Raw genomic sequence first — 23,756 nt, forward strand, 5'->3', positions numbered from 1 at the left:
GACATTTTTGCCATCCAAGAAGTGGCTTACTGCCTCTGGATGCTCCTCCATTGCTTTCGTCCCAGGAGTGTCTTCTCCACACTGGGATAAATGCCTCATTGGCATTTCCCTTTAGCTGGTTGCTGGACTTGAACGCGGGGCCTGAGCACTGTCCCTCAGCTCTACAGCTCAAGGCTAGCACTCTGCCACTTTGAGTCCCAGACTCAGGGCTTGAATGCTTTCCCCTAACTCTTCAGTCCAGGGCTAGTACTCTGCCACTGTGAGTCTCGAGCTTGGGGCTTGAGTACTGTCCCCTGACTCTTTAGTCCAGGGATAGTACTTTGCTGGCTGAATAGAGGTGACAGTCTCATAGGAACCTTTTTGTGCCTGGGCTGGCTTTGAACCAGTTTGCAGATCAATGATTCTTATAACAGACCATTTTACTCCAATTAAAAGCAACAAGGTGGTCAACATAGAAGTAGCTTTTAAGCATGCTCTTACCTGAACTTATTAAGAGTCAAAGTTACATCTGACAACTTGTAAGAATCCTCTGTGCTTTGCTCTGGACTTTGCTGGAAACTCAAAAAACAACCTATAAGAGCAAACTGGAATAGCAATTATTTTGGTAATCCTAATTTTTTTCCTTTGTGCACATTGAGGCCAATGTTAAGAACAATTTTACATTTAAACTTTATATCCAAAAATCCATTCCCTATTTTTTTAGTCTCCTATTAATCTTTTTTTTAATATTGTATACTTTAGTTTTTATTTGCATTTTGAAAAGATCCCCTGAAATCTTGAGGCCAAGTTCCACTCATTGCCTCTTGGCTGCTTGTTTAAAAACAGACACACAAATAATAATCATCATAACTGAACCAAAAAGCTAGACTTAGCATCTTTATGACTTTGAAAACATCCTAATTGTAGAACATAAGTGAAAGTAAGCCACATTATATAAATAACTTTTTAGCCCTCTTTTAAGGCCTTCCTAATTTTAATGTTAACACATCCAAGGGGAGGTTTTAGCAATACTAATCAGATCATCACATCACTCATTTTAACCATCATGTTTTCAGTGTCTATCTGCAGGGAAAAGAGAACAAAGACGGGCCACTCAGCCCCTTCTATGGAATGGCCACACACCCAATCTGACTCTTTAGGGTTAGATGAACTGCATTTGCGCCAGCTTGCCCTCTTTCACCATGCGTGGACTCCTCCCAGGGCCTGTCCCACCATGCATGACCAGCTGAACTGCACTTTTGCTTGTTCACCCCTCACCCCTAAAGGTTTTCTGTTGGTTTCTAAGTTTTTTTTTTTTTCTTATCTCTTGGTTCTCGAATGAAATACAGTTTTAGATAGACATAACAGGTAACATCTTTGACAGTGTTAAACTAACCTTTACATTTAAATTTCTAATATTTATCCCAAACAGCCAATGCATTTTTGTTCAGCCAGATAACTTGATTACAGTATACAGTCTTATGCATTTTAAAATATTAGTTTTTTAAAATACCAGATTTTCTAATTTGCAAGTTAAAGAATCTTTACAAAGCCATTTAAAACAATGCAAAGATTTTTTTTTAATTTTGGTAATGTCCAAACCTCATAACCTTTTGAACTTTAAATTTAAACTCACCCAATTGTTACAGCATGCTGACAATTTTTATCTTTGAACACTTTCACAGACACACACAAAGCACTCACACAGATCTTAAAGCGCGCAAAAATCAAAATCAGTCGTACGTACACCTTTTAAAGTTTCTAAACAAAAATTGAAGACAGTATTTTTTTTAAACTAGGTACCTTTGTTGGGCTTTATTTTCCCAGAGCTTGTTTGTCTAGCAAGGCAATTCACTAATTAGTCTTTTGAATCCCTTCTGTTGGAGGAGGGCTGGGGGAGGGGGCCACCTAAAACTAAACTGGCCTGATTTTTACCCAATTTTGACAAGAGCACTTTACAAATTGTTAAGCTGTCTGGAGTAGCTGAAAGTCCAGACCAGGCTCACAACTTTCTACACCCTCGCCTCTCCTCCAGCAGCCTCCACGGGAGAAGGTGCAGCCTGAGGCTTGACCATGCCCCGCCTCTTGGCTGCTGTAACACAAAGGGGGGGGCGGTCTTAGCAGGGCTGTGACCAAGCCCAGTGGGAGGCTGGAACTTTTATTCCCCCAGAGATGTTTAAATAAATAACAAAAACACAGATAAACACAAAAACCAAGGATCCACATTTAAAACTGGTACCAATTCTAAAACAGGACAAGACAAGAACGGAAGGCTGAGTTGGGGACTAATGGGCCCCAGTTTATCCCTACCGGAACTCTGTGCTGCTCCCACTCAGCAAGCTGAATCCAGAGTCTGCTGAGTGAGCCTGCCACACTCACCCAGAACTTCCCTACCCCAGAAAACATAAAACAAACACACCAAAGTAAACAAGACAGACAAGTGGCCACAAAGACAAAATCAGGTCTCAGTGAATGGGTTGACATCTCACCACCATTCACTTAGCAGGGGACTCAACACCCCTACTCACCTCCGGAGGATTTTTTTTCTCTTTTTTTAGATTCCTGTAAGCGTTGACCCAGGGGCCTTCCAAGGTGGAGGAGAATTGCCAGTCATCTTGGGGCAAGGGAAAGAAGTCCCCAGCAGCCGTACCCTCAGACTGACAGGTTCTCCCCCATGCTCAGACCCCCCCCCAGCCAAGGCCTGAGGCCTGAGATCTAACTGGGGCCACTCGCAGGTGGTCAGTGGCAATTTCATAATGGACAAACAAGCAAGTTCCCAAAACCTGACAATCTGGGCTGTAACTTTCTTCCAATGATCTATAGTCAGACTTAAGGGGGTTGTTAGTTGCTGCCCCATCCCTTTAAGGACAACAAAACAGACAACAGAGACAATTAACACTAAACAGAAACAGAGGAAACCAGACAGTCGCTGCGCGGCAGTCGAAGGACTGCAAACAGAAAAAGCAACTTCAGATGGGAGTGGCCGACCATGGCTAAACTCCCCGGGAAGGAGAGAGATTCCACGTTCCCCCCTTCCTCCAGGTCATGGGAAGGAGAGAGATTCCACATTCCCTCCTTCTACACAGGAAGGAGAGAGACTCCGCGTCCCCTCCTTCTACACGGGAAGGAGAGAGACTCCACGTTCCCTCTTCCCCCCCAAATCTCAAGGGCCCGTGGGCCTGAGCAAACCTCAAGGGCCCGTCGGCCCGAGCAAACCTCAAGGGCTCGTCTGCCCGAGACAGACCTGTACAGGCACTTTTCTTTGGATCCCAGAGTGCAGAATACAGAACAGAGATAACAAACACAGAAGACGCAAGACCTAAGAGCTCTATCTTACCTCCTACCGGTCCTGGAATTTGGGGTCTGAGGGCGCCTGTTTCCCGGCCAATGCACCAAATGAAAGACCCCAGACTTCTGGGATACTTTCGTCAACGGGAGGGCGCTCCAGAAAACTCAGACTCCAGGCCGGGAGATGCAATAAGCAAGAGGAGTTTATTTGGCGTTTGCGCAGGTTACAGGCAATTTTAAAGGCAAAAACCACAAGATTAGCATATTACACCAGGTGTCCCCGGGATTGGCCCATTTAAAAGTCACTATGTACCCCAGCAATCATTTTTACTATGCGGGGAAGTTTATAACACTCTTTGTAAAACAGTTGGCTTAGGGCAAGTCTAGGGGGAGTGGTCACCCTGGAGGGGAGTTTACATAGTTACAGGCTTGTGATTGATTAACATTTGGCCTAGTTTGCTGAACTTGCCAGGTGGTCCTTATCTTGGGTCCTTATCTTGGGTCCCATTCTTGAGTCCCATTCTTGGGTCCCATTTGGCCACTTGGGGAATTTACTTGTTTACTCTTTATTTATGACCACAAACCTTGTCCCAGGGGCCGGCATCTGGGCTCCAAGACTCTTTACTCAATTCCTTATTTCCAGAAAATGGGGGGTTAGTGCTAGGGCGAGCAAGTTTACAAAAGCAAAATCAGCAGTTAGCAATTGTAAAATATAACTCTAATTTTTAATCTTTCAAAAGGACCCTGAACAGAGGGTAACCTAGATCACCGCAGAGCTATTCAAGGGGTAAGAGAAGAGGAAAGAAGTGCCCCACACCAGCTTTGCTCCACTCCTTCAGTGTAGAGGCAGAGGAACAATGGAGGTTATGAGAGGTGTGCCAAAAAATTTGGAAGGGACTGAATGGCATCAATCCACTGTGTCTCCTCAGGAGTTATTTCCCTTTTGGTTCTACCCTACTTGTTGTTCACTAAATACTGGCTCCTGACTGTGCTGACCTATGCCTGGCTCTTCTATGATTGGAACACTCACAATCAAGGTAAGAGGGGGCACAATGGTGGTCCTATCTAACCACAGAGAAAAGGAGTTGAATGAAGGGGAAAAGACCAGACAAAGGTCTCTGCCAGGCTACTTGAAAATATATAAGGGGTCAAGGGCTATGAGCAGTGTTCCTGTATATTGGGGGTTGGACTCAGTACTTAGGGCTCTGAGATTTGAGAAGGAGCCTGTTCCTGTAGCCTGAGGACCACAGACAGTAGAGGGACTGGCAATGGCCCATTTGCACTTCTTTTCTCTTCTCTTACAGGTGGTAGGCATTCAGCTTGGGCACGAAACTGGGCCATTTGGAAATATTTCCAGAATTACTTCCCAATAAAGGTGATCATCTTTCTTTTTGGTGCCCACCTTTCTTCAAGGTGCCTACCTTTCCCTTGGTCCTTGTTTCCCAGACTTTCTTTCCCTACTGAGCTCCATGATTTTAAAGGCTTTGGTGGCAATCAGTGAAGATCAAGCCCCAGAGGCATAATTCAGAGCAGAAACTTTAGATGGGCAGGTGGGGAATCTAATAGATAGTTTCTTTCCCACAGGGTCGATCCCAGGTCAGCCTCTTGATCTGGAAATCCTTTGACAAATGATGACAGTCCAATGAGCATAGATTTAGGAACTGCTTGCTGGGAAATGGGTCTATACATCCCATTATTCCTTCTTGGTCAATGCTCTGACTCAATCTTCCTCTGACAGCTGGTGAAGACCCATGACCTTTCTCCCAAACACAACTACATCATTGGCAACCACCCCCATGGCATTTTCTCTCATGGTGTTTTCATCAACTTTGCCACTGAGGCCACTGGTTTCTCCCAGATTTTCCCATCCATCACTCCCTTTTTATCAACCTTGAAATGGATCTTATGGATCCCCCTAGTGCGAGACTATGTGATATCATTGGGTGAGTATCTACAGATTCTATTCTGTAATCTACCTCAGCATTCCAGCCCAGATCAGCCCTGCACTCACTCCTTGCTAAAGTAGGACTTGGTAAAAAGTGATTTCCAAACACATAGGGTCAGTTTCAAGAGTATGTGTTGAGCATCAGGCTCTGCCAACGATCTAAGAGGCAGAGTCTACTTGGGAAGAAGAGGAGTTGCCTGAGAATCGCCAGTTCCAAGGAGTTGCCAGGATTCCTCTCAAGGTGAATCAGAGGGCCAAATTCAGGATCAAATTCAAAATGCAAAGCAAAAATCAAAAACCAAGTACTAAACACAAATGCAGGACAAATCAGGCATGAAATGCCAGATTCTTTTCTGGGAAACCAGTTAACTTCTTCTAGCTGATGATTTATTGCAGCATCCTTTGTCCCAGGATATATTAAAGACAAAAGTCTTTTATACCAGCTAATCTATACAGTTTTTGTCTGTGACTATCTCCTGGAATCCTCTTCACCTTTGTATAAGATGACAAAGAGTAAAGGCTAGGTATCCTCAGAATCCTGAACAACTTCCTCATGCCAGGCTTCAAGCCATGGCACTGAGAGACATATCCTTCTGCTGGATGAATATTTGTCCTTCTAGACAACAGAAGACCACCAATGCCAAATATTAAAAGGTAAGATACAACCGGCTGGGCGCCAGTGGTTCACGCCTGTAATCCTCAGAAGGCTGAAATCAGAGGATTGAGGTTCAAAGCCAGCCCAAGCAGGAAAGTCTGTGAGACTCTAATCTACAATTAATCACCAGAAAACCAGAAGTGGCACTGTGGCTCAAGTGGTAGAGTGCTTGCCTTGAGCTGAAGAGCTCAGGGACAGCGCCTAGGCCCAGAGTTCAAGACCCACGACTGACAAAAAAAAGGTAAGATACATTTATCTGGTGGGTCCAGTGGGGCCACTAGAATCCCAGAAGCTGCTTTTGCTCTCCTCTAAAGTTGGCATGGACTTGGTGCAGGAGTCTCTCTCAATGGCTGGATCTTGGAGGCAATTTCTGCCATCTCAGTAGAGAAGGTGAGCAGAAGACAAAAATATGATTGTGTGTGTGTACTTGCAAGTACTGGGGCTTGAACTCAGTAACTAAGCATTATCCTTTTTTGCTCAAGGCTGGTGCTCTACTATTTGAGTCACACCTGCACTTCCAGCTTTCTGGTTGTTAATTGGACAAGAGGCTGACTTACTTTCCTGCCCAAGCTCACTTTGAATCAGGATCCTCATAAGTCAGCTTCTTTAGTAGCTAGGATTAGAGAAGTGTGCCACAAGCATTTGGCAAAAATGGTATTCTTTTTTATTCTTTTTTCTTTTTAAATTTTATTGTCAAGGTGATGTACAGAGGGGTTACAGTTACATTAGTAAGGTAGTAAATACATTAAGCTTGTTACCCCTCCCTCATTTTTCTCCCACTTTCCCTCTCCCTCACCTCCCCCAGTTGTACAGATCATTTCCAACATATTGTCTTATGAGTATTGCTGTTGTATTGATTCTCTTTGTCCTTTGTCTCACCATTTTGTTGTTCCCCTTCTCTTCCCTAATTGAGATAAATGTATATACAATACCCAGGGCACCAAAATCAAAGTGATTAAAAACTGCTGCGTGCGTGCCATTGTTCAATGACATTGCAATCTAGCTTGGGCAGGGTCCCATATCTGCTTACAGTCTCCCAAACCACAGCAAATTGCTCTCTTTTGGCAGGTCACTCGTAGAGAGAAAACATGTTGGTGATGGCTCATCCTGATCAACCCCTAGAGGAGAAAACTCTAGAGGGTCTCCAGTGCTCTCAGTATAGACAGAATGGAAGATGACTATAGTACATGGACAGAGAAGGAAGGGTGGGCTTAAAGTCTGAGAATCTGGAAGGTAGGAGGTTATAATAGAAGTAGGCAGAGGAAATCAGTACATCTCTGCTATAGTAGCACAGATCTACAAGGCAAACAATTGTCCCTAAGGCACTCAGGCTAGGGCTAATCCCTGGTTTAGAGCCAAAGACATATCACCAAAATGAAGAGTTTGGAAGAACTTCTACAATCCTCAGCTAAAGTTTATTCTACCCCTTCACTCTGATTTTACAGGTTTGTCTCCAGTAACTAAGTCATCTGTGACATACAAGCTGACCCACAATGGCTTAGGCAATGCTGTGGTCATTGTGGTAGGTGGAGCTGCGGAAGCCCTCTTGTGCCATCCAGGAAATACTACTCTCATTCTCAAAAATCGTAAAGGTTTTGTAAAGTTGGCACTGCAGACAGGGTATGTCTTGAAGTTCTGGGGCTCTCCCAGAAAAGCTTGTTAAAGGGTCCCTCCCTTCACCCTCTACCTCTCATGCTGTGCCTTAGGGGTGAGCACTTTTCTTCAAGTTGGTGAGAGAAGAGCAGAAAAAAATGCCCCTTATTCTGGTAGATTGAGGATTCAGGAGAAGTGAGGCTTTGCTCTATCCACCTGTTCACTAAAAGGTCTTGAGAACCTCCCAAACATAAAGAAGGAAATGGGTAGGTGCTGGGAGGATTACAAGGATGAATGAGATCTGCCCCCAAAGAGAATACAATCTGGTTAGGAAAAAAATAGCACACATTCATTCAGAAGTTATCAAACAGCTACTGTATGTCATGCCTAAATATTGAAAGTAATAGAGACAAATAAGAAACAGTTCAATGTGGAAGACAGATACATACACATAGTATTACAAAATATATGCAGAACCCAACTACTTTCTACCTCAACTCGCATTCTTTGGTTTACACTTTAATCCTCACTCTCCAGGATTGTTAAAATACTGTGAATTGCCCTTCCTGTTTCTGCCTCTGCCTCTGATATCCCTGAAAGTTTATTTCAATCACAAACAATAATTCTCCTAAATGTGAGTCAGGTCATGTCACTACTCACAATGCTCCAACGGCTCCTTACAAGGACCCTGAATTAGCTGGTTCTCAACCATTTCTCTGATCTCATCTCTCCCTCCTCTTACCCTTGCTCACTCATCACAGCTACACTACTCATAACTGTTCCCAGCAAGCCTTGCACTTTTGCCTTAGGGTCTTGCCTCTGCCTGGAATATAATTCCTCCAAGCAAGTGTTTGGTTCTTTCCTTTACCTCCTTCAAATCCAGAGCAGCTTTTTTCAATAAGGTCTTTTGTGACCACCACCCCACCCGATGTTTCTCCGTTGAACTTATTATCTTCTTACATAATATTTGGGTTTATTTCACTCATTTATATGCTATGTTATTGATCATTGTCTGCTTGCTAAAAAAAATAAGCCCCATGAATTCCACTGAGATCTTTTAAAAATCCATTGTGTTTCTCTGGAGTGTAAAATACATTGGTTCATAAAAAGAAGTCAATAGAACCTTGTTGCATGAATGAAGTGTGATAAGGAGATTATATGAATGACCACTGGAGAAACCAAAGTAGAAGTTTCACAGGGGGTGATAGCTGCACTGTGAGTTGTGGTTTTAGTAGTTATTGCCAATCAACACAAAAGAGAGGACGTGTAAAATATCCCATGTCACCCTAGGGGGTTTCAAACATGAATATGACACAATTCTCCCCTTTTGATCTGAGGAGTAGGTATATGCCTATGTTGCAGGGCCAGGGAAGGATAAAGGCAGGAGAAGCACTGGCTGAAGGCCACCTCATCCACAGCAGCAGCAGAGGGCAGAGATTTGAAGGTGGTCAAAGAAAATTTATTCAAGGGACAAAATCAGAACCGAGTTTGGAAAGACAAAACAGACTTTTCCATGTGAAGACAGGAGAGTTTTCCTGGCAGAGGGATCAGATATACAGACAGATGGGAGAGATCTTAGCATACTTACCATGGTTAAACAGGTTGTGAGAGGGGAAAGGGGCAGCTGGTGGCATGGGTAAGGCTAGAACACAAAGACCACGCTAAGCAACAAGGAGCATGGTGGGGAGCTCTGGAAGGGCATTCAAGTGAAAAGTAATGTGTCTACACAGAATTTTAGGAAGCTTACTCTAGAAGCTGAGCACATTAAAATTACTTAAGTTTCCTGAAATTAGTTTTTTTCCCATGGTAAGGCCAAGGAAGAGCAGCTCCTCTCAGAGAGTTCAGGTGGGAGGATAGAGCTTGGAAGGAATAGGACCTGTGGCTAGAGATGATTAGGTGCTTGTAATCTTGTTCTGAAATAGAGAGGTTGGATAAGTTACCTACCTCAGAGAGAGTTTTGTGGGGCAGGTGGGTGTGAGGGGATATGTTTGCCTTGAAAAAGTTTATGTCCTGGGGGAGTTCATGTGTTGCTTCTCTTTCCAGGGCGTTCCTTGTCCCTTCCTATTCCTTTGGGGAGAATGAGGTTTACAAACAAGAGACCTTTGCTGAAGGCACTTGGTTACGACTTTTTCAAAAGAGCTACCAGAAAATAAGCAAGATTATATTAGGTTTAAACCTATGTACCTTCCATGGCCGAGGACTCACTCGTGGATCCTGGGGTTTACTGCCTTTCAATGGACCAATTACCACTGTTGGTGAGCTTTCCCACTTCCCTGGCTCTTGATTCCTCATCCCAACTCAACCTCTATTCTCGTGCAGACCTGGCTCACAGCAGGAATGCAAAGGGAATTCCAGTAGGTAGAGTTGAAAACAGAGTGGAGAGTGCCCCTAAAAAATAATCGTTGTGACTATTCACAGATGGGGCAGAGTCCAACAGCTGTCATATTAGTATCATTCGAATGAAGGCCAGGATGGAACTGGAGCAGGGAGAAAAATGAAGGAAAGATAAAGGCTGGTCAGTGGCTTCCAGTGAGCTATAAGTAGTGCAAATCATGGTGAGAATTCTAATGTTTGTCTCTCATCCTTCTCCGTAGTTGGGGAACCCCTGCCAGTCCCCAAGATTGACAATCCCAGCAAGGACACCGTGGACAAGTACCATGCACTATACATCAGTGCTCTGCGCAAACTGTTTGACCAATATAAAGTTGAATATGGCCTCTCTGAAACCCAAGAGCTGAATGTCATATAACAAGAACCACTTACTCTATTACTAAACCCACCAATCCATGAGGGAACTGATTGAAGACCCGGGGAAGCAATACTGGGGGAGAGAGAGAAAGATGTAGAATATGAAAGGGAACCAACTAAGCCAGAAAGGACTTAATACATCAGGGTTGAACAATGGTATCCTCTCACAAGTGTTTGACTCAGATCTGGGGGAGGGAAGCAGAGAGATAGGGAAGAGCCAGGGAGGGCTGACTGGTACAGGAGGCAACAAACCCAATTTAGAAATCTTGTGAATCACTCTAGCCAGCTGTCTAATGGAAGTAATGAGAAAGGAACAAACACTGTGCCCCTTTCTCCCAAACCTTAGTGGCACCATTACTATTTAGCTTTAGCCTACCTGTCTATCTGTCTTTTTCTTTCTTTCTCTTTCCTTCTTTCCTTCCTTCTTTCCTTCCTTCCTTCTTTCTTTCTTTCTTTCTTTCTTTCTTTCTTTCTTTCTTTCTTTCTTTCTTTCTTTCTTTCTTTCTTTCTTTCTTCCTTCCTTCCTTCCTTTCTTTCTTGTCTTGGGGCTTGAACTCTAGGTCTGGGTACTGTCCCTGAGCTTCTTTTTGCTCAAAGCTGGAAATCTACCACTTGAGTCACAATGCCACTTCCAGCTTTTTCTGAGTAGTTTATTTGAGATAAAAGTGGCAGACCTTCCTTCCTGGGCTTTCCTCCAACCTCAATCTTCAGATCTCAGCCTCCTGAGTAACTAGGGTTACAGTCCTGAGCCACCAACGCCCAGCTAGCTTTTGGTTTTCTTAGACGCTTTGTTTACAGCAAGGTGATCTTGTTTCCTCAAAGACCTGACCTTTATAGTTTGAGGTCTTCTAAGTTAGGGACCTGAATTGTGGCTTCCTAATCCATGAAGACATGGTTCCCTCAATCATGACAATTTTGAACTAGTAATAGAGTTATATTATTTCTTCTATGAAAATAAAACTATGAAACCGATCAGACTATTGCTTTATTACTCTGTGGCTTACTATTGGGAATCCCTCAAATCTAAGATTTTCCTTTTGGGCCTGAGAACTAGTATGTGTGCAGCCCTTTTCCTTTATTTCATCTACCCGTTATACTGCTCCACATAGAAAAGGTAAGAGAAGGTGTGAAGCCTGAAAAAAATACAGCAATTTGTATTCCATTTTGTCCGGGAAATGTGTCAGCAACTCCCCTTGATCTCCTTGAGCCCAAATTCCAGGAATAACCCCCTTTATGGTAAATTCTACTACAGCTAATCAACAGATAACAGGAAAAACTCAAAGTTCCAGGTGTTCATGCAAGTTAAAGACCACTCAGTTGCGTCTCAGACCATGTGCTTTAGCCAATCATTTTGAAGAGCATCAACTCCATGAATTAGCCAACCCCCAGTACCTGCTAGGTTCCCACCACTGGTTACGCTAATCATCTTTTAGCGTTATTTTATGATTTTCTAGTGGTTTGATATGATTTGTTAAGTGTTGCAATGATGCATAGAAGTCCCTAAAACCCCAATAAAAACCCTGCTAGAGGAAGGGTAGGGGCTCTCAACTCTGACTCGCTGTGTCAGGGACGGTTGTGAGTCCAGGCTCGAGCTTGAAATAAATAACTCGTATGTACTTGCATCAGAATCGGCTCCTTGGTAGTCTTTGGGGATCCTTATCTGGGCATAAGAAAGGCAATTATAGGCGCTCACAAAGTAAAAGACTCAACAGAAACATGGAGATTGGCATAGGTTTCCACAGTGTAGTCCATTTCTCTGTCTCTCTCTGTCTCTGTCTCTCTGTTTCTCTCTGTCTCTGTCTCTGTCTCTCTCTGTCTTTGTCTCTGTCTCTCTCTCTCATTGGTCATGGGCCTTGAACTCTAGGCCTGGGTGCTGTCCCTAAGCATTTCGTCTCCAGGCTAGTGCTCTACTACTTGAGCCACAGTGCCACTTCTGGTTTTCTCGTGGTTAATTAGAGATAAGAGTCTCACAGACTTTCCTGCCCAGGCTGGCTTTGAACCGTGATCCTCAGATCTCAGTCTCCTGAGTAGCTAGGATTGCAGGCATGAGCCACAGGTGCCTGGCTAGTCCATTTTTCTTGATCTCACATAACCACCCTGGGTCAGAAGAGAAGCAGCCATAAGACTACACCAGAAATGTTACCCTGATGTCAAGTACCTACTGTATACCAGGAACAACATGATCATATTTACATTTGTTTGCTGATACCAGCCCTGTGACACTGCCAGCTTCATCATGTTCATTTCCTAGTTGATGGAAGTTCCTAAAGGTTGAGTAACTGGCTCCAAACTGTACAATTTTACATATAACTAGCATTCAAACCGAGGTCTTACTAATTTAGAGCCAAAGTTCTCTCTAATGTACTATTTCATGACCCTTTCCTCCTTTTCTGGAGGTATATTTTTCTTACATATTTACATAAGAAAAAATATATATTTATATTTTCTTAGATATTTATATAATATTTTATATGATGTATTTAATATATTTCTTATGACCTTCCACCAAAATTAGTTCATAAGTGTGAAGAAACATGAGCCTCAGTTTAATTCTGAGAGAAAATAATTTATTAAAAAATATGTGCCAATAGCTAGGCACTGGTGGCTCATGCCTATAATTCTAGCTATTCAGAAGGCTGAGATTTGAGGATCACAGTTCAAAGCTAGCCCACTCAGGAAAACCCATGAGACTATCTCCAATTAACTACCAAAAAAGCTAGAGATGGTGCTGTGGCTCAAAATGGTAGAAAACTAGTTTTGAAGTTTTGAGCACAAAAGCTCAGGGACAAGGCTCAGGCCCTGAGTTAAAGCACCAGGATCAGTGTGTACATGCAAACATGTTCATGCACATGCCTCCTCCTCTTGTTGTCAAGTCCTTTTTTAGTTTATTTGTTCAGATCAATTTCAGAAAGTTTCAGAAACTTGAGGAAGTTCCAAACCAAATCTGGTAGGATTTTTACTAGAAGCACATAAAACATTCCACTTAAATTGGAAATAATATTTTTATAACATGGAATTTTTCTCATCCAGGAACATGTGCATATATATATATATATATATATATATATATATATATATATATATAGCCATTTATTCACACAATCCTTTATATATCTCAATAAGTGTTTTGAGATCTTTTCTACTTTATATTTTCTAATTGGTTGTTATTATACAGGAAAATAGATTTTTGTGTTTCTTACCTTGTATTAGGCACTTGAACTCTATTAGTCTTAGCAATTTCAAAGTTTATTCTCTTGAGTTTTTTTTTTTGCGGGGGGGGGGGGTCCAGTCGTGGGGCCTGAACTCTGGGCCTGGGCGCTGTCCCGCAGCTATTCAGCTCAAGGCTAGTGCTCTACCACTTGAGCCACAGCGCCACTTCCAGTTTTTTCTTTTTGCTTATGTGGTGCTGAGGAATTGAACCCAGGGTCTCAGGCATGCAAGGCAAGCGCTCTACCACTGAGCCACCTTCCCAGCCCTGTCTTGAGTTTTTAAAGTAAACAACTATGCTGTTTGCAAGTAACTTATAGCCTATTGGTTTCTGGATCAACTGCAAGCATGGAGCTGTCAGATAAACTCATATCTTACTGGGGCAATCTAATAATATGTTATAATTTGTTTCCCAAAACTTGCCTTATATTGTAAAAATATCAAAATTGATCATGAAAATTAAAAGAAAAAACAGATGTATTATTTCTTTTAAAATGTGTCAAATATGTAAAAGCAAATATTAGACAGGAATACTATATTATATACGCTTCTTCTGGGAGGGTGTTTTTCCTTAGTGACTAGACCCTCCAAGGCCTGTTGGCCCATATCTGTAATCCCAATCTTTGGTAAACCCAAGGCAGGAGTATTGTGAGTTCAAAGCCAGTGTAGGCTACATAACAAGAACCTATCTCTTTATGTATAACCATTATGAATATGTGAAAGCATACTGTATAATTTAAATGGGTGAATCATTTGATGTGTGCATTCTATCTCAACTTAAAAAAAGACTACTTGTTGAAATTTGGAATAAAGATGTATTTTTCTGCCAAATATTGGTCAAGAAAACACAGAAATTCTTTGTTCCCTTAGAACTTTCCAAGTGCTTTAAAAGTTGTTTTTTGTAGTTGTTGTTGTTTGGAGGGTGGGGTCAGTCATGGGGCTTGAACTCTGGGCTTGGGCGCTGTCCCTCAGGTCTTCAGCTCAAAGCGAGCACTCTTCCACTTCAGCCACAGTGCCACTTGCGGTTTTCTGGTGGTTTATTGGAGATAAGAGTTTCACAGACTTTCCTGCCCGGGCTCGCTTTGAACCGTGATCCTAATATTTCAGCCTCCTTAGTAGCTAGGATTACAGGTGCGAGCCACTGGCGCCCGGCTAAAAGTTTTTTTGGATAAGTTATTTTTCAGAAGCCAAATGGCAGGGACAGCTTGCCTTTGTAAAAGACATTAAAGAAGGTCAGTGTAGTTAGCTATTGCTATACAAGATAGTACTCTAAAAAAGACTCCTTTATAGCTGTCAAAGAAACTCCTATTAAATAAAGCTCAGAATAATCTAATCTTAACTAGATCAACAAGTCAAAACTAGTCACAACTTTAAAAATCATGTAAAATCCACAAAGAAGATAAAGAAAATCTAGAAATTCACACAGTGGGAATTCTCTATTAAAACCAAAGATGGAAGTAGAAGTGTGGCTCAAGTGGTGGAGTGCCAACCTTCAGTGTAAAAAGCTAAGGAAGAACATGGGGCTCTGAATTCAAGCCCCAGCGCTGGAAGCAATTAAGGAGACTTGAACTTTGGTGTATAACTCACAGGTAAAGCACAAGACCTTGGATTTCAGCTCCAAACAGAAAGGAATAAACAAACAAAAACGCAACTTGGCTCTAACTTGTTTCTTTTCAAAAATATTTACATATATTATTGTGTTTTCTGAATGGTTACTTGTAATATTCCATCCTGTTGGACTTCCATCTGTGTTTTTTTATTTTTATTTTATTTTATTTTATTTTTTATTGTGAGAATACCGTAAAGAGGAGTTACAATTACACGGGCAAGATAACGAGTACATTTCTTATTGTGTGTGTGGTTTTTTTTTTTATCTTTTGGTATGCCCCAATACTGGGGTTTGAACTAAAGGCCTAAGTGCTATCTTTTAGATTTTTTTCCCTCAAGGCTGGAGCTGTACCTTTTCCACTTGTGGCTTTTTGGTGGTTAATTGGAGCTAAAACTCTCAAAGACTTTCCTGCTTTGAACAGCAATCCTCAGATCTCAGCCTCCTGAGTAGTCACCAGTGTGAGCAGCCAGTGACAGGCTCAAGGACTTCTATCTGGAATTCTAGTAATCTGCACTGAAGTCATAATGAGAGGCTGGAGGTATGGCTCTGTTGGTAGTGTGCTACCCAATGGGCAAAATTGTAAGATACTAAGTTCAAGTCTGGTCTTGGACTCCTCCCCTCCTCCCCCCCAAAAGTCACAAAAATAAAGGTCTCAATCTCACAAAACCCTACAGTATAAACTAACAGATCCACAGCAGATGGGTAAAATCAATGTGCTCCCAGCCATCTAAGAAAAGAAACTATGAATTTTTTTGTTGCATTAAATGGCCTTTGTATAAATACTTAAATATAATTTTAAAAATAAAATAAAGGGACAATGTAACTGCTCTTATCTATAAACAGCTGTTTGAATTTTAGCAAGACATGGTAAAATGTGTTCCACAGCCACTGACAGCCTTATAGTTTACAGAGTGTTGGGATGAAAGAAATTGGCACTGTCTAATTCATACTTCCAAACTTTTTTTTTGCCAGTCCTGGAGCTTGAACTCAGGGTCTGGGCAATGTCCTTGAGCCTCTCTGTGCTCAAGGCTAGCACGTTAGCACTTGAGCCACAGTGCCACTTCCAGCTTTTTCTGTTTCTGAGGTACTGAGGAATTGAACTCAGGGCTTCATGCATGCTAGGCAAGCACCCTACCACTAAGCCACATTCCCAGCACCCTTCCCTACTTTTAAAAATGGTATCTTTTTTTTTTTTTTTTTTTTTTTTTTTTTTACTATTTTTGTTACAAATACTATCCCAAGTTGAGGTCCTTGCACCTGACTGTCTCCTTGCCCCTGGCAGTGTTGGCAGAAGCTGACTGACACAAACCACAAGATACCATGTTGCCAAGTGGCTTTAGTCTCTGAAAAAATAAGCCTAAAAGGCCAGCCCAAGTACATTTTAAAATAGAATCACTGTTAAAAAATAGTATCACTGGAAAATTTCTACTGTCGATGAGATGTGTCATGGCACATGATAAATATTTGCAACAGGGAAATTTCTATGGCAACTCTAACCATGATTCCCTGTTCTCCTATTTTAGTCAAATCCTTCTGGCAGAGCTTCTTTTAAAAGTTCCTAATTTTACCACCCTGTGTTTTATAGTCAGGCTTTGATTTATATTTCTCAGCACTGTAAATTTCTTCTGACAGCATTGGATCAAAAAAGGGTCCAGTCTGGTTTCATTGATGCTTGAAGTATCCTGAGTAGCTAAGATTATAGGTATGAGCCACTAGTGCCTGGATTATGTTGGTTATTTTTGAGATAGAGTCTCACTTCTTGCCTGGTGGCATGCCTATTTTACACTTTTCATCTGTCATTGCTGGGATAATAGGCTGTGTCACCTCGACCAGCTATTGGGTGAGAAAGGGTCTTAGGAACTTTTCTGCCCAAGCTGACCTGAAAGCATGATCATTCCAGTCTCATCTTTGCAAGTAGCATGACTTGTGATGTAATGGAAGGATCTTTTATGGTCTAGGTTTTAAAGAGTGTTTAATCAAGAAAGAAGATTTATTGTATGTCTTGGTTTATTTTAGCATACATTAAAATGATTGTGTGCTGGGCACTGGTGGCTCATGTCTGTCATTCTAGCTACTAAGGGGGCTAAGATTTGAGAATTGTGGCTGAAAGCCAGCCCAGGCAAGAAAGTCTGTGAGATTCTATCTCCAAATAATCAGCAAAATGTTGTAAATGAAGCTGTGGCTCAAGTTGTAGAATGCTAGCCTTTGGCAAAAAGAAGCTCAGGGACAGCACCCAGGCCCTGAGTTCAAGGCTCAGGACCATTACAAAAGAAACAAATAACAATAACAACAACAATAAAACCCTGGGATTTCATGGTTTTTTAGCATGTTCATGAGGTTGTGTAGCCATAATCACTAGAACATTTTCACCATGTTAAACAAGAAAGCTAGCAGGGTACCGGTGGCTCATGCCTGTAATCCTAGCTACTCAGGAGTCTGAGATCTAAGGATCACAGTTCAAGCCAACCCGGGCAGGAAAGACCGTGAGACTCTTATCTCCAATTAACCACCAGAAAAATGGAAGTGGCCCTGCAGCTTAAGTGGTAGAGCGCTTGCCTTGAGCTGAAGAGCTCAGGGACAGGGCCCAGGCCCAGAGTTCAAGCCCCACTACCAACAACAACAAAAAAGAAAGCTGCACTCATTAGTATTTCTTCTCTTTCTCTTTTCCCTCTTCCAATCCCCTTTTTCTCTATTTGTCTATTCCGGACATTATATCATTATACATAAAGAAGTCAGCCAGTTTAAAGCCTCTGTGGCAACTTTGTTTTATCTACTGTTTTTAAGGTTTATGTTGTATCAATGTTTTATTCTTTTTTCAAGGGCTTCTATATATGTATAGTGTGTGTGTGTGTGTGTGTGTGTGTGTGTGTGTGTGTGTGTGTGTGTGTGTGTGTGTGTGTGTGTGTGCGCGCGCAGCACATTTTATTTAATTACTCATCTTTTGAGGGGTCTTCGGGTTGTTTCTACTTTGGACTGTTATGAATAGCTCTCTTATATTCATCTATTTACAAGTTATTTCTGTTCTGCTTATTAAAGATGAAACTCAGTCCTTGAACATGCTAGGCAAGCACTAAACCACTGAGTTAATCTTCAGCCATGTACAAGTTTTTGTATAACCATATCTTTTACACCATTTGGGTATAAAGCTAGGAACAGAATTGCTGTATCTCATAGTTAACTTTTTGAGGGACTGTCATACTTCTTGCCAGTGACTCTACCATTCTTACCTTTCTATCAGCAGTGCCTGAAGTTTCCAGTTTTCCACATCCTACCCAGTACTACCTAGCATGTCTGTCCTTTTTTATTATAGCTATCCTAGTAGGTGTGAAATGATATCATAGTGGTTTTCATTTGCATTTCCCTAATGATTGATTTTGGGCAATTTTTCTTTTGTGTATCTTCTTTTGAGAAATATCTATTCAAATCTTTGCCTATCTTTTTTTTTTGTTAGTCTTGGGGCTTGAAGTCATGGCCTGGGTTCTGTCCTTGAATTGTATTGCTCAAGGGCTAGAGCTCTACCACTTTGAGCCACAGCTCCACTTCTGGTTTTCTGAGTTGGTAGGATTACAAGCATGAGCCACTAGGATCCAGCTGTCTGTTTTTTTTTATTAGCATACATTAATTGTAAAAAGAGATTTCATGTGACATTTCCACATAAAAACACTTTTCCCTTCTTAAGACAATTTCAACAAGTTTGATTGCTCTATTTTCATATAGGTATACAGAGTATTTCTGTTGAGATCTCCCCATGTAACCCAGGTTATCTTCAAACTTGTGATCCTGCCTCAGCCTTTTCATTGCTGGGACCATATATATATATATATATATAATTTTGGGTACTTGAGTGTCTTACCATATACATTATATTTATATTTTCTCCCATTCACATTCACTGGATTACCTTTGGCACTTCCTAATGGGGTCTTTTGGAGCTCAAAAGGTTTAATTTTTGAGTCCAATTATCTATTTTTCTTTTGTTATTGTACTTTTGGTGTCTTACATAAGAAACCATTGCCTAAGCTAAGATCAGAAAGTTTTACTACCTGTGTTTTCTTCCAAGTGACTAATAGCTTTTTCTTTCGCTGTGTTTGATCCATTTGGAGTTAATTTTTGTACATAGTGAGATGAAGTTGTCCAACATCACTTTATGTATCTAGTTGTCCTAGAATCATTTACAGAAAAGATTATTTTCCTCCATTACGTTGTCCTGTAATCCTCGCCACTCAGGAGGCTGAGATCTGAGGATCGTAGTTCAAGGCAAACCCAGGCAAGAAAAGTCCATGAGGCTCATCTGCATTTAAACACCAGAAACCAGGAAGTGCAGCTAAGACTCAAGTAGTAGAGCACTAGCCTTGAGCAAAAAGCTCATGGGACAGTACCCAGGCCCTGAGTTCAAGCCCTTTGACTGTTGTCCCCCCTCCTAGCCTCCCAAGCAAATGGCTTGAACCCTTAGTAAAATAATTGACTGACCATAGATGCAAGGGTTTGTGTGTATACTCTTTTTTGAGTGTGTGCAGATATTGGGGCTTAAACTCAAGTCCTCTTGCTCTCCCTCACCTTTTTCACTCAAGCCTGGCACTCTACCACTTAAGCCATGCCTCCACTAATAGCATTTTGCTGGTGAATTGGATATAAGAGTCTCTCAATTTGTTTGCCAAGTCTGGCTTTGGACCTTGATCTTCAGATCTCAGCCTCTTGAGTACATGAGATTAAAGGTGTGAACTATCAATGCCTGGATGCTTTTATACTCTTAATTCAATTCTACTGGTGTGTGCATGGTGTGTGTGTGTGTGTGTGTGTGTGTGTGTGTGTGTGTGTGTGTGTACCTGTCTAACAATGCCAAGGCCCTGAGTTTAACTCTCAGTATGGCAAAATAAATAAATGAAATAAAATAATACAGTATAAGAATAGATACATAGGTCAATTGGTCAGAACAGAGTCCACAAACAGATGTGTGAATATGTGCATGCACACACACAGCCACAATGAATACAGATTTTTTTAAAGCCTCACAAACAAGGAGGGGATAGATTGTTCAATAAATGGTGCTCAAAGAGGGGGGAAACACTAGTATTTGGGCAATGGGCTACAATGACATCATTTTTTTTTGTTGTTATGGGGCCTGAACTCTGGGCCTGAATGCTGTCCCTCAGCTCTTCAGCTCAAGGCTAGTGCCTTTTCTGATTATGTGGTGCTGTGGAATCAAATCCAGGTCCTCATGCATGCAAGGCAAGCACTCTACCACTGAGTCACCTTCTTAGCCTTACAATGACATCTTATAAAACAAACCTAAATATATTCTAATTAGATTATCCAGATTCATTTAAAATTACAAACTATTCCTAGGCACTGGTGGCTCACACCTATAATCCTAGCTCTCAGGAGGCTGAGATCTGAGAATTGTGATTTGAAGCCATCCCAGGCAGGAAAGTACATGAGACTTTTTCTCCAATTAGCCAGTCAACACCTGAAATGGAGCTGTGACTCAAGTAGTAGAGTGCCAGCCTTGAGAAGAAGAAAAAAACAAGAATGTGAGATTGTGTGTTAGAATATATTAGACTGCCAGAAAACCACACAGACATCCAGGTACAAAGAAGAAAGAAAAGGTTTATTGCCAGTAAAGGCATCAGCAAGACCACAAGAGAGGAGTGAGAAGAAGTGCTAGCTATTGTCTGAAGTGACCTATATAACCTAGGAGGTCTAGGAGGGTCTAGGAGGGACTGGGAGGTGGAGACCCTGGTGTGGACATGAGGGCCAGGGACTTCATCATGGTGGGCTAGGATTTGTGGCTGCTGCCCAAGTAGTAGATAAGGGACCCTGCAGCTGCCCAGATCTGAAGGTCACTCTAAGGGGCTCTTGCTGTCTTATTTGGTGGTAGCTGCCCCAGAGGAGTGCCATCTCAAAGGCAAAGAGGGGTTGGAGGCTGATTATTTACTGCCTTTACTAAATGGGCCTAGTGTTGCCTAGGAAGGGAGTATGCTAAGCTGTGGAGAGGGGAAAGAGTGTACTAAGCTATGGGAAGGGAGCTCATTGGGCTAACACCCTGAATTCAAGATACAGGACACACACACACACACACACACACACACACACACACACACACACACACACACACACACACACACACACACACAACATCCAAACCATAAACCTAGTAGAAGAAAACATGGGAAAACTCAAAACTCAAAAAATGGGCTCAGGATTTAGACTTCCTTTGAATACAGTTCCCTCATAATCTTTTCCCTCAAGGGAAAATAAAGGATCCCCCTCGGGGCCTACAAAAGTTTTTCCTTGGCCCCGTGCTTTCTGGCCCAATGCAACACTATAACTCAAGTGTTCAGCAAAGTTAGTGGCCAAGGTCCCTTAAAACTTGTGGTACTATAGGAGAAATAAGTGAGGTCTCCACCTAAGACTCCCTCAACAGGCTTCCATAGTATGCCATGGGTCAAGCTCATTTCTATCCTGTGCTGAATGACAAGAAAGTATCCAGTGGGACAATAGAAAGGGATTAGAGGAAAAGTAAATGGGGAGACAAGCTTCCTTATAGGGAAGAACCTTCAGACTCACTGCCCACCCAAGGTCCGTGACTGTCCCAAGGAAAACCAACCTTCCCTCCACAGTACAAACCACCCCATCACAGTGCCAAATTATAATGTCTGTGAAAGGTCTAAGGCCTTTAAAAATATAGTTTTAGTTTATTTGTTGATTTATTCATCATTTTATTGATTCTTTTTTGTGTCCATACTGGGGCTTGAACTCAGTGCTATGTACACTCACTTGGCTTTTTTTTTGCTCAAGGTTGGTGCTATACACTTGAGCCATATCTCCACTTTCCAAAAGCCTTTGTTTTTTTCTTTAAAAAGAACTCTGATTCCCAAGACATGGTGGGGCTCTGATATTTTCTCACCAACCAGGTTTCCTGTGTTTTCCTCAATAGCTATAAGAAAACAGAACTTAGGGATGCCCTACGACAGGAAACAGGTGAGTCAGAAAACAGAGCTGAAGGAGGACTCCACCCCCTTTATAAACCCATCTATCTGAACAGGAGCCAGGTAATAGCCCCACAGTATCTGTGCAAACAAACCCTCCCTGAAGACAAGCAGAGTCTGGGAGATGTTATTATCTTTATCCCCCAGATCTTTCAGACCATATGACACATGTAGGTCAGTGTAGCACATGGTGTTCCTTGAGGATTCACAGGTGGGTCATCCTGACATCATTCTGAACTTCCAAGCTATCACTGACCCAATATCGAGCCCCTGCTAGGTGACAGGCACTGGCATAGATGCTAAATAAAACAAGGGCCTGCTCTCCTAGAGTTGGTGTTTGAGTTGGAAGAGGCAGACAAGTAAGCAAACCAATCATTCAGTAGTAGTGACTGCCAGGAAGAAAAAAATAAATCCGGTTAAAAAAGTGTTGGGAATCTGATTTTATCTGGACTGGTGATGGAGGACCATGAAAATGTGGTTCTTGGCCAGATGTGTGAAATGAAGCAGTCAGTAATGTTACCCTCATCGAAAGGAATGTCCAAGGAGAGGGATCAGTAAGATCAGGAGCCCTGAGAAGAAATCTGCTTGGCATTTCCAAGGAGCAGCAGGATGATCTAATAACTGTTGAGAGTGGAATGGGCAGAGGAAGGACGATAAGAGGGAGACACAGCCAAAATGGAGTAGGTCCTCATAGACCCAGAGGATGACAGCAGTTTTTCTCAGTGAGACTAGGAATTATTAGTTATTTTGTTTTTATTATGTTTTTGCCAGTACTAGGGCTTAAAGTCAGGGCCTCTCATTCTCATTGGACCTTCTTGCTCACAGCCAGCACTCTACAACTTGAAACATGCCTCCAGCCCAGCATTTTGCAGGTTAATTGGAGATGTAGTCTTGCTTCAAACTGCAGTTCTCAGATCTCAGCCTCTTGAGTATTTAGGATTACAAGCAGTAGCCACTGGTGCCCAAATTTAAGTGTGGTATTACGTGTGTATGTGTGCGTGTGTGTGTATCTGTGTGTTTGTGTGTGTGTGTGTGTGTGTGTGTGTGAGAGAGAGAGAGAGAGAGAGAGAGAGAGAGAGAGAGAGAGAGAGAGAGAGAGAGAGAGGGAGAGGGAGGGAGACGGAGTGTATTTGTGTGTGTGTATATTTGTGTAGTGTGTGTGTGTGTGTGTGTGTGTGTGTGTGTGTGTGTGTGTAACAAAGTGAAGAGAAAAATATAATGAGTCTCCAGAAACCTGTTAACCTGGATTCAGCAATTGACAAGATAAAAATGACTTGCTCTGACTGTTCCAATTATTCTTTTCTTCTGTTCTTTGCGGAATTATTTTAAAACAAATTTCAGCTTACATATGTTACATCTAAAAATGATCAGTATTTTTCATGCCAGTACTGGGGCTTGAACTCAAAGCCTGGGTGCTGCCCCTGAGCTTTTGTGCTCAAAGCTAGCTACCACTTAAGCCACAGTCCCACTTTCAGCCTTTATTGGTGATTAATTGACATAAAAGTCTCATAGAGTTTCCTGCCCAGGCTGGCTTTGAATCTAGACCCCTAGATCTCAACCTCCTGAGTAGTTAGGATTACATGCATGAGACACTGGCACCCATTGGTCACTAATTTTTAAAGTCTATTTTATTATATAAAAATAAAGTTATCACACCTAACAAAATGAGTAATAATTCCTCAATATATTCATTAGATTATTCACTCTGTAGTCTAATTTCCTTTATTGTATTTATGTTTTCTT

At 41.9% G+C, this 23,756-nt stretch overlaps 1 protein-coding gene across 1 annotated transcript in view; it reads left to right on the forward strand.

The window, feature by feature from the left end:
* Dgat2l6 (diacylglycerol O-acyltransferase 2 like 6) overlaps positions 1–10,389 on the forward strand; it is a 33,691-nt gene extending 23,302 nt beyond the window's left edge. Inside the window, exons 2-7 of the mRNA XM_070039360.1 lie at positions 4,197–4,304; positions 4,572–4,642; positions 5,006–5,210; positions 7,313–7,487; positions 9,504–9,715; positions 10,055–10,389. Coding sequence (XP_069895461.1) covers positions 4,197–4,304; positions 4,572–4,642; positions 5,006–5,210; positions 7,313–7,487; positions 9,504–9,715; positions 10,055–10,209 — 926 coding nt within the window. The 3' untranslated portion in view covers positions 10,210–10,389. The remainder of the gene's footprint in view (positions 1–4,196; positions 4,305–4,571; positions 4,643–5,005; positions 5,211–7,312; positions 7,488–9,503; positions 9,716–10,054) is intronic.
* The last annotated feature ends 13,367 nt before the right edge of the window (positions 10,390–23,756 follow it).

Source organism: Dipodomys merriami, unplaced genomic scaffold (assembly GCF_024711535.1).
Source record: "Dipodomys merriami isolate MVZ:Mamm:240054 unplaced genomic scaffold, mDipMer1.0.p SCAF_3, whole genome shotgun sequence".
Taxonomy (NCBI): Eukaryota; Metazoa; Chordata; class Mammalia; order Rodentia; family Heteromyidae; genus Dipodomys; species Dipodomys merriami.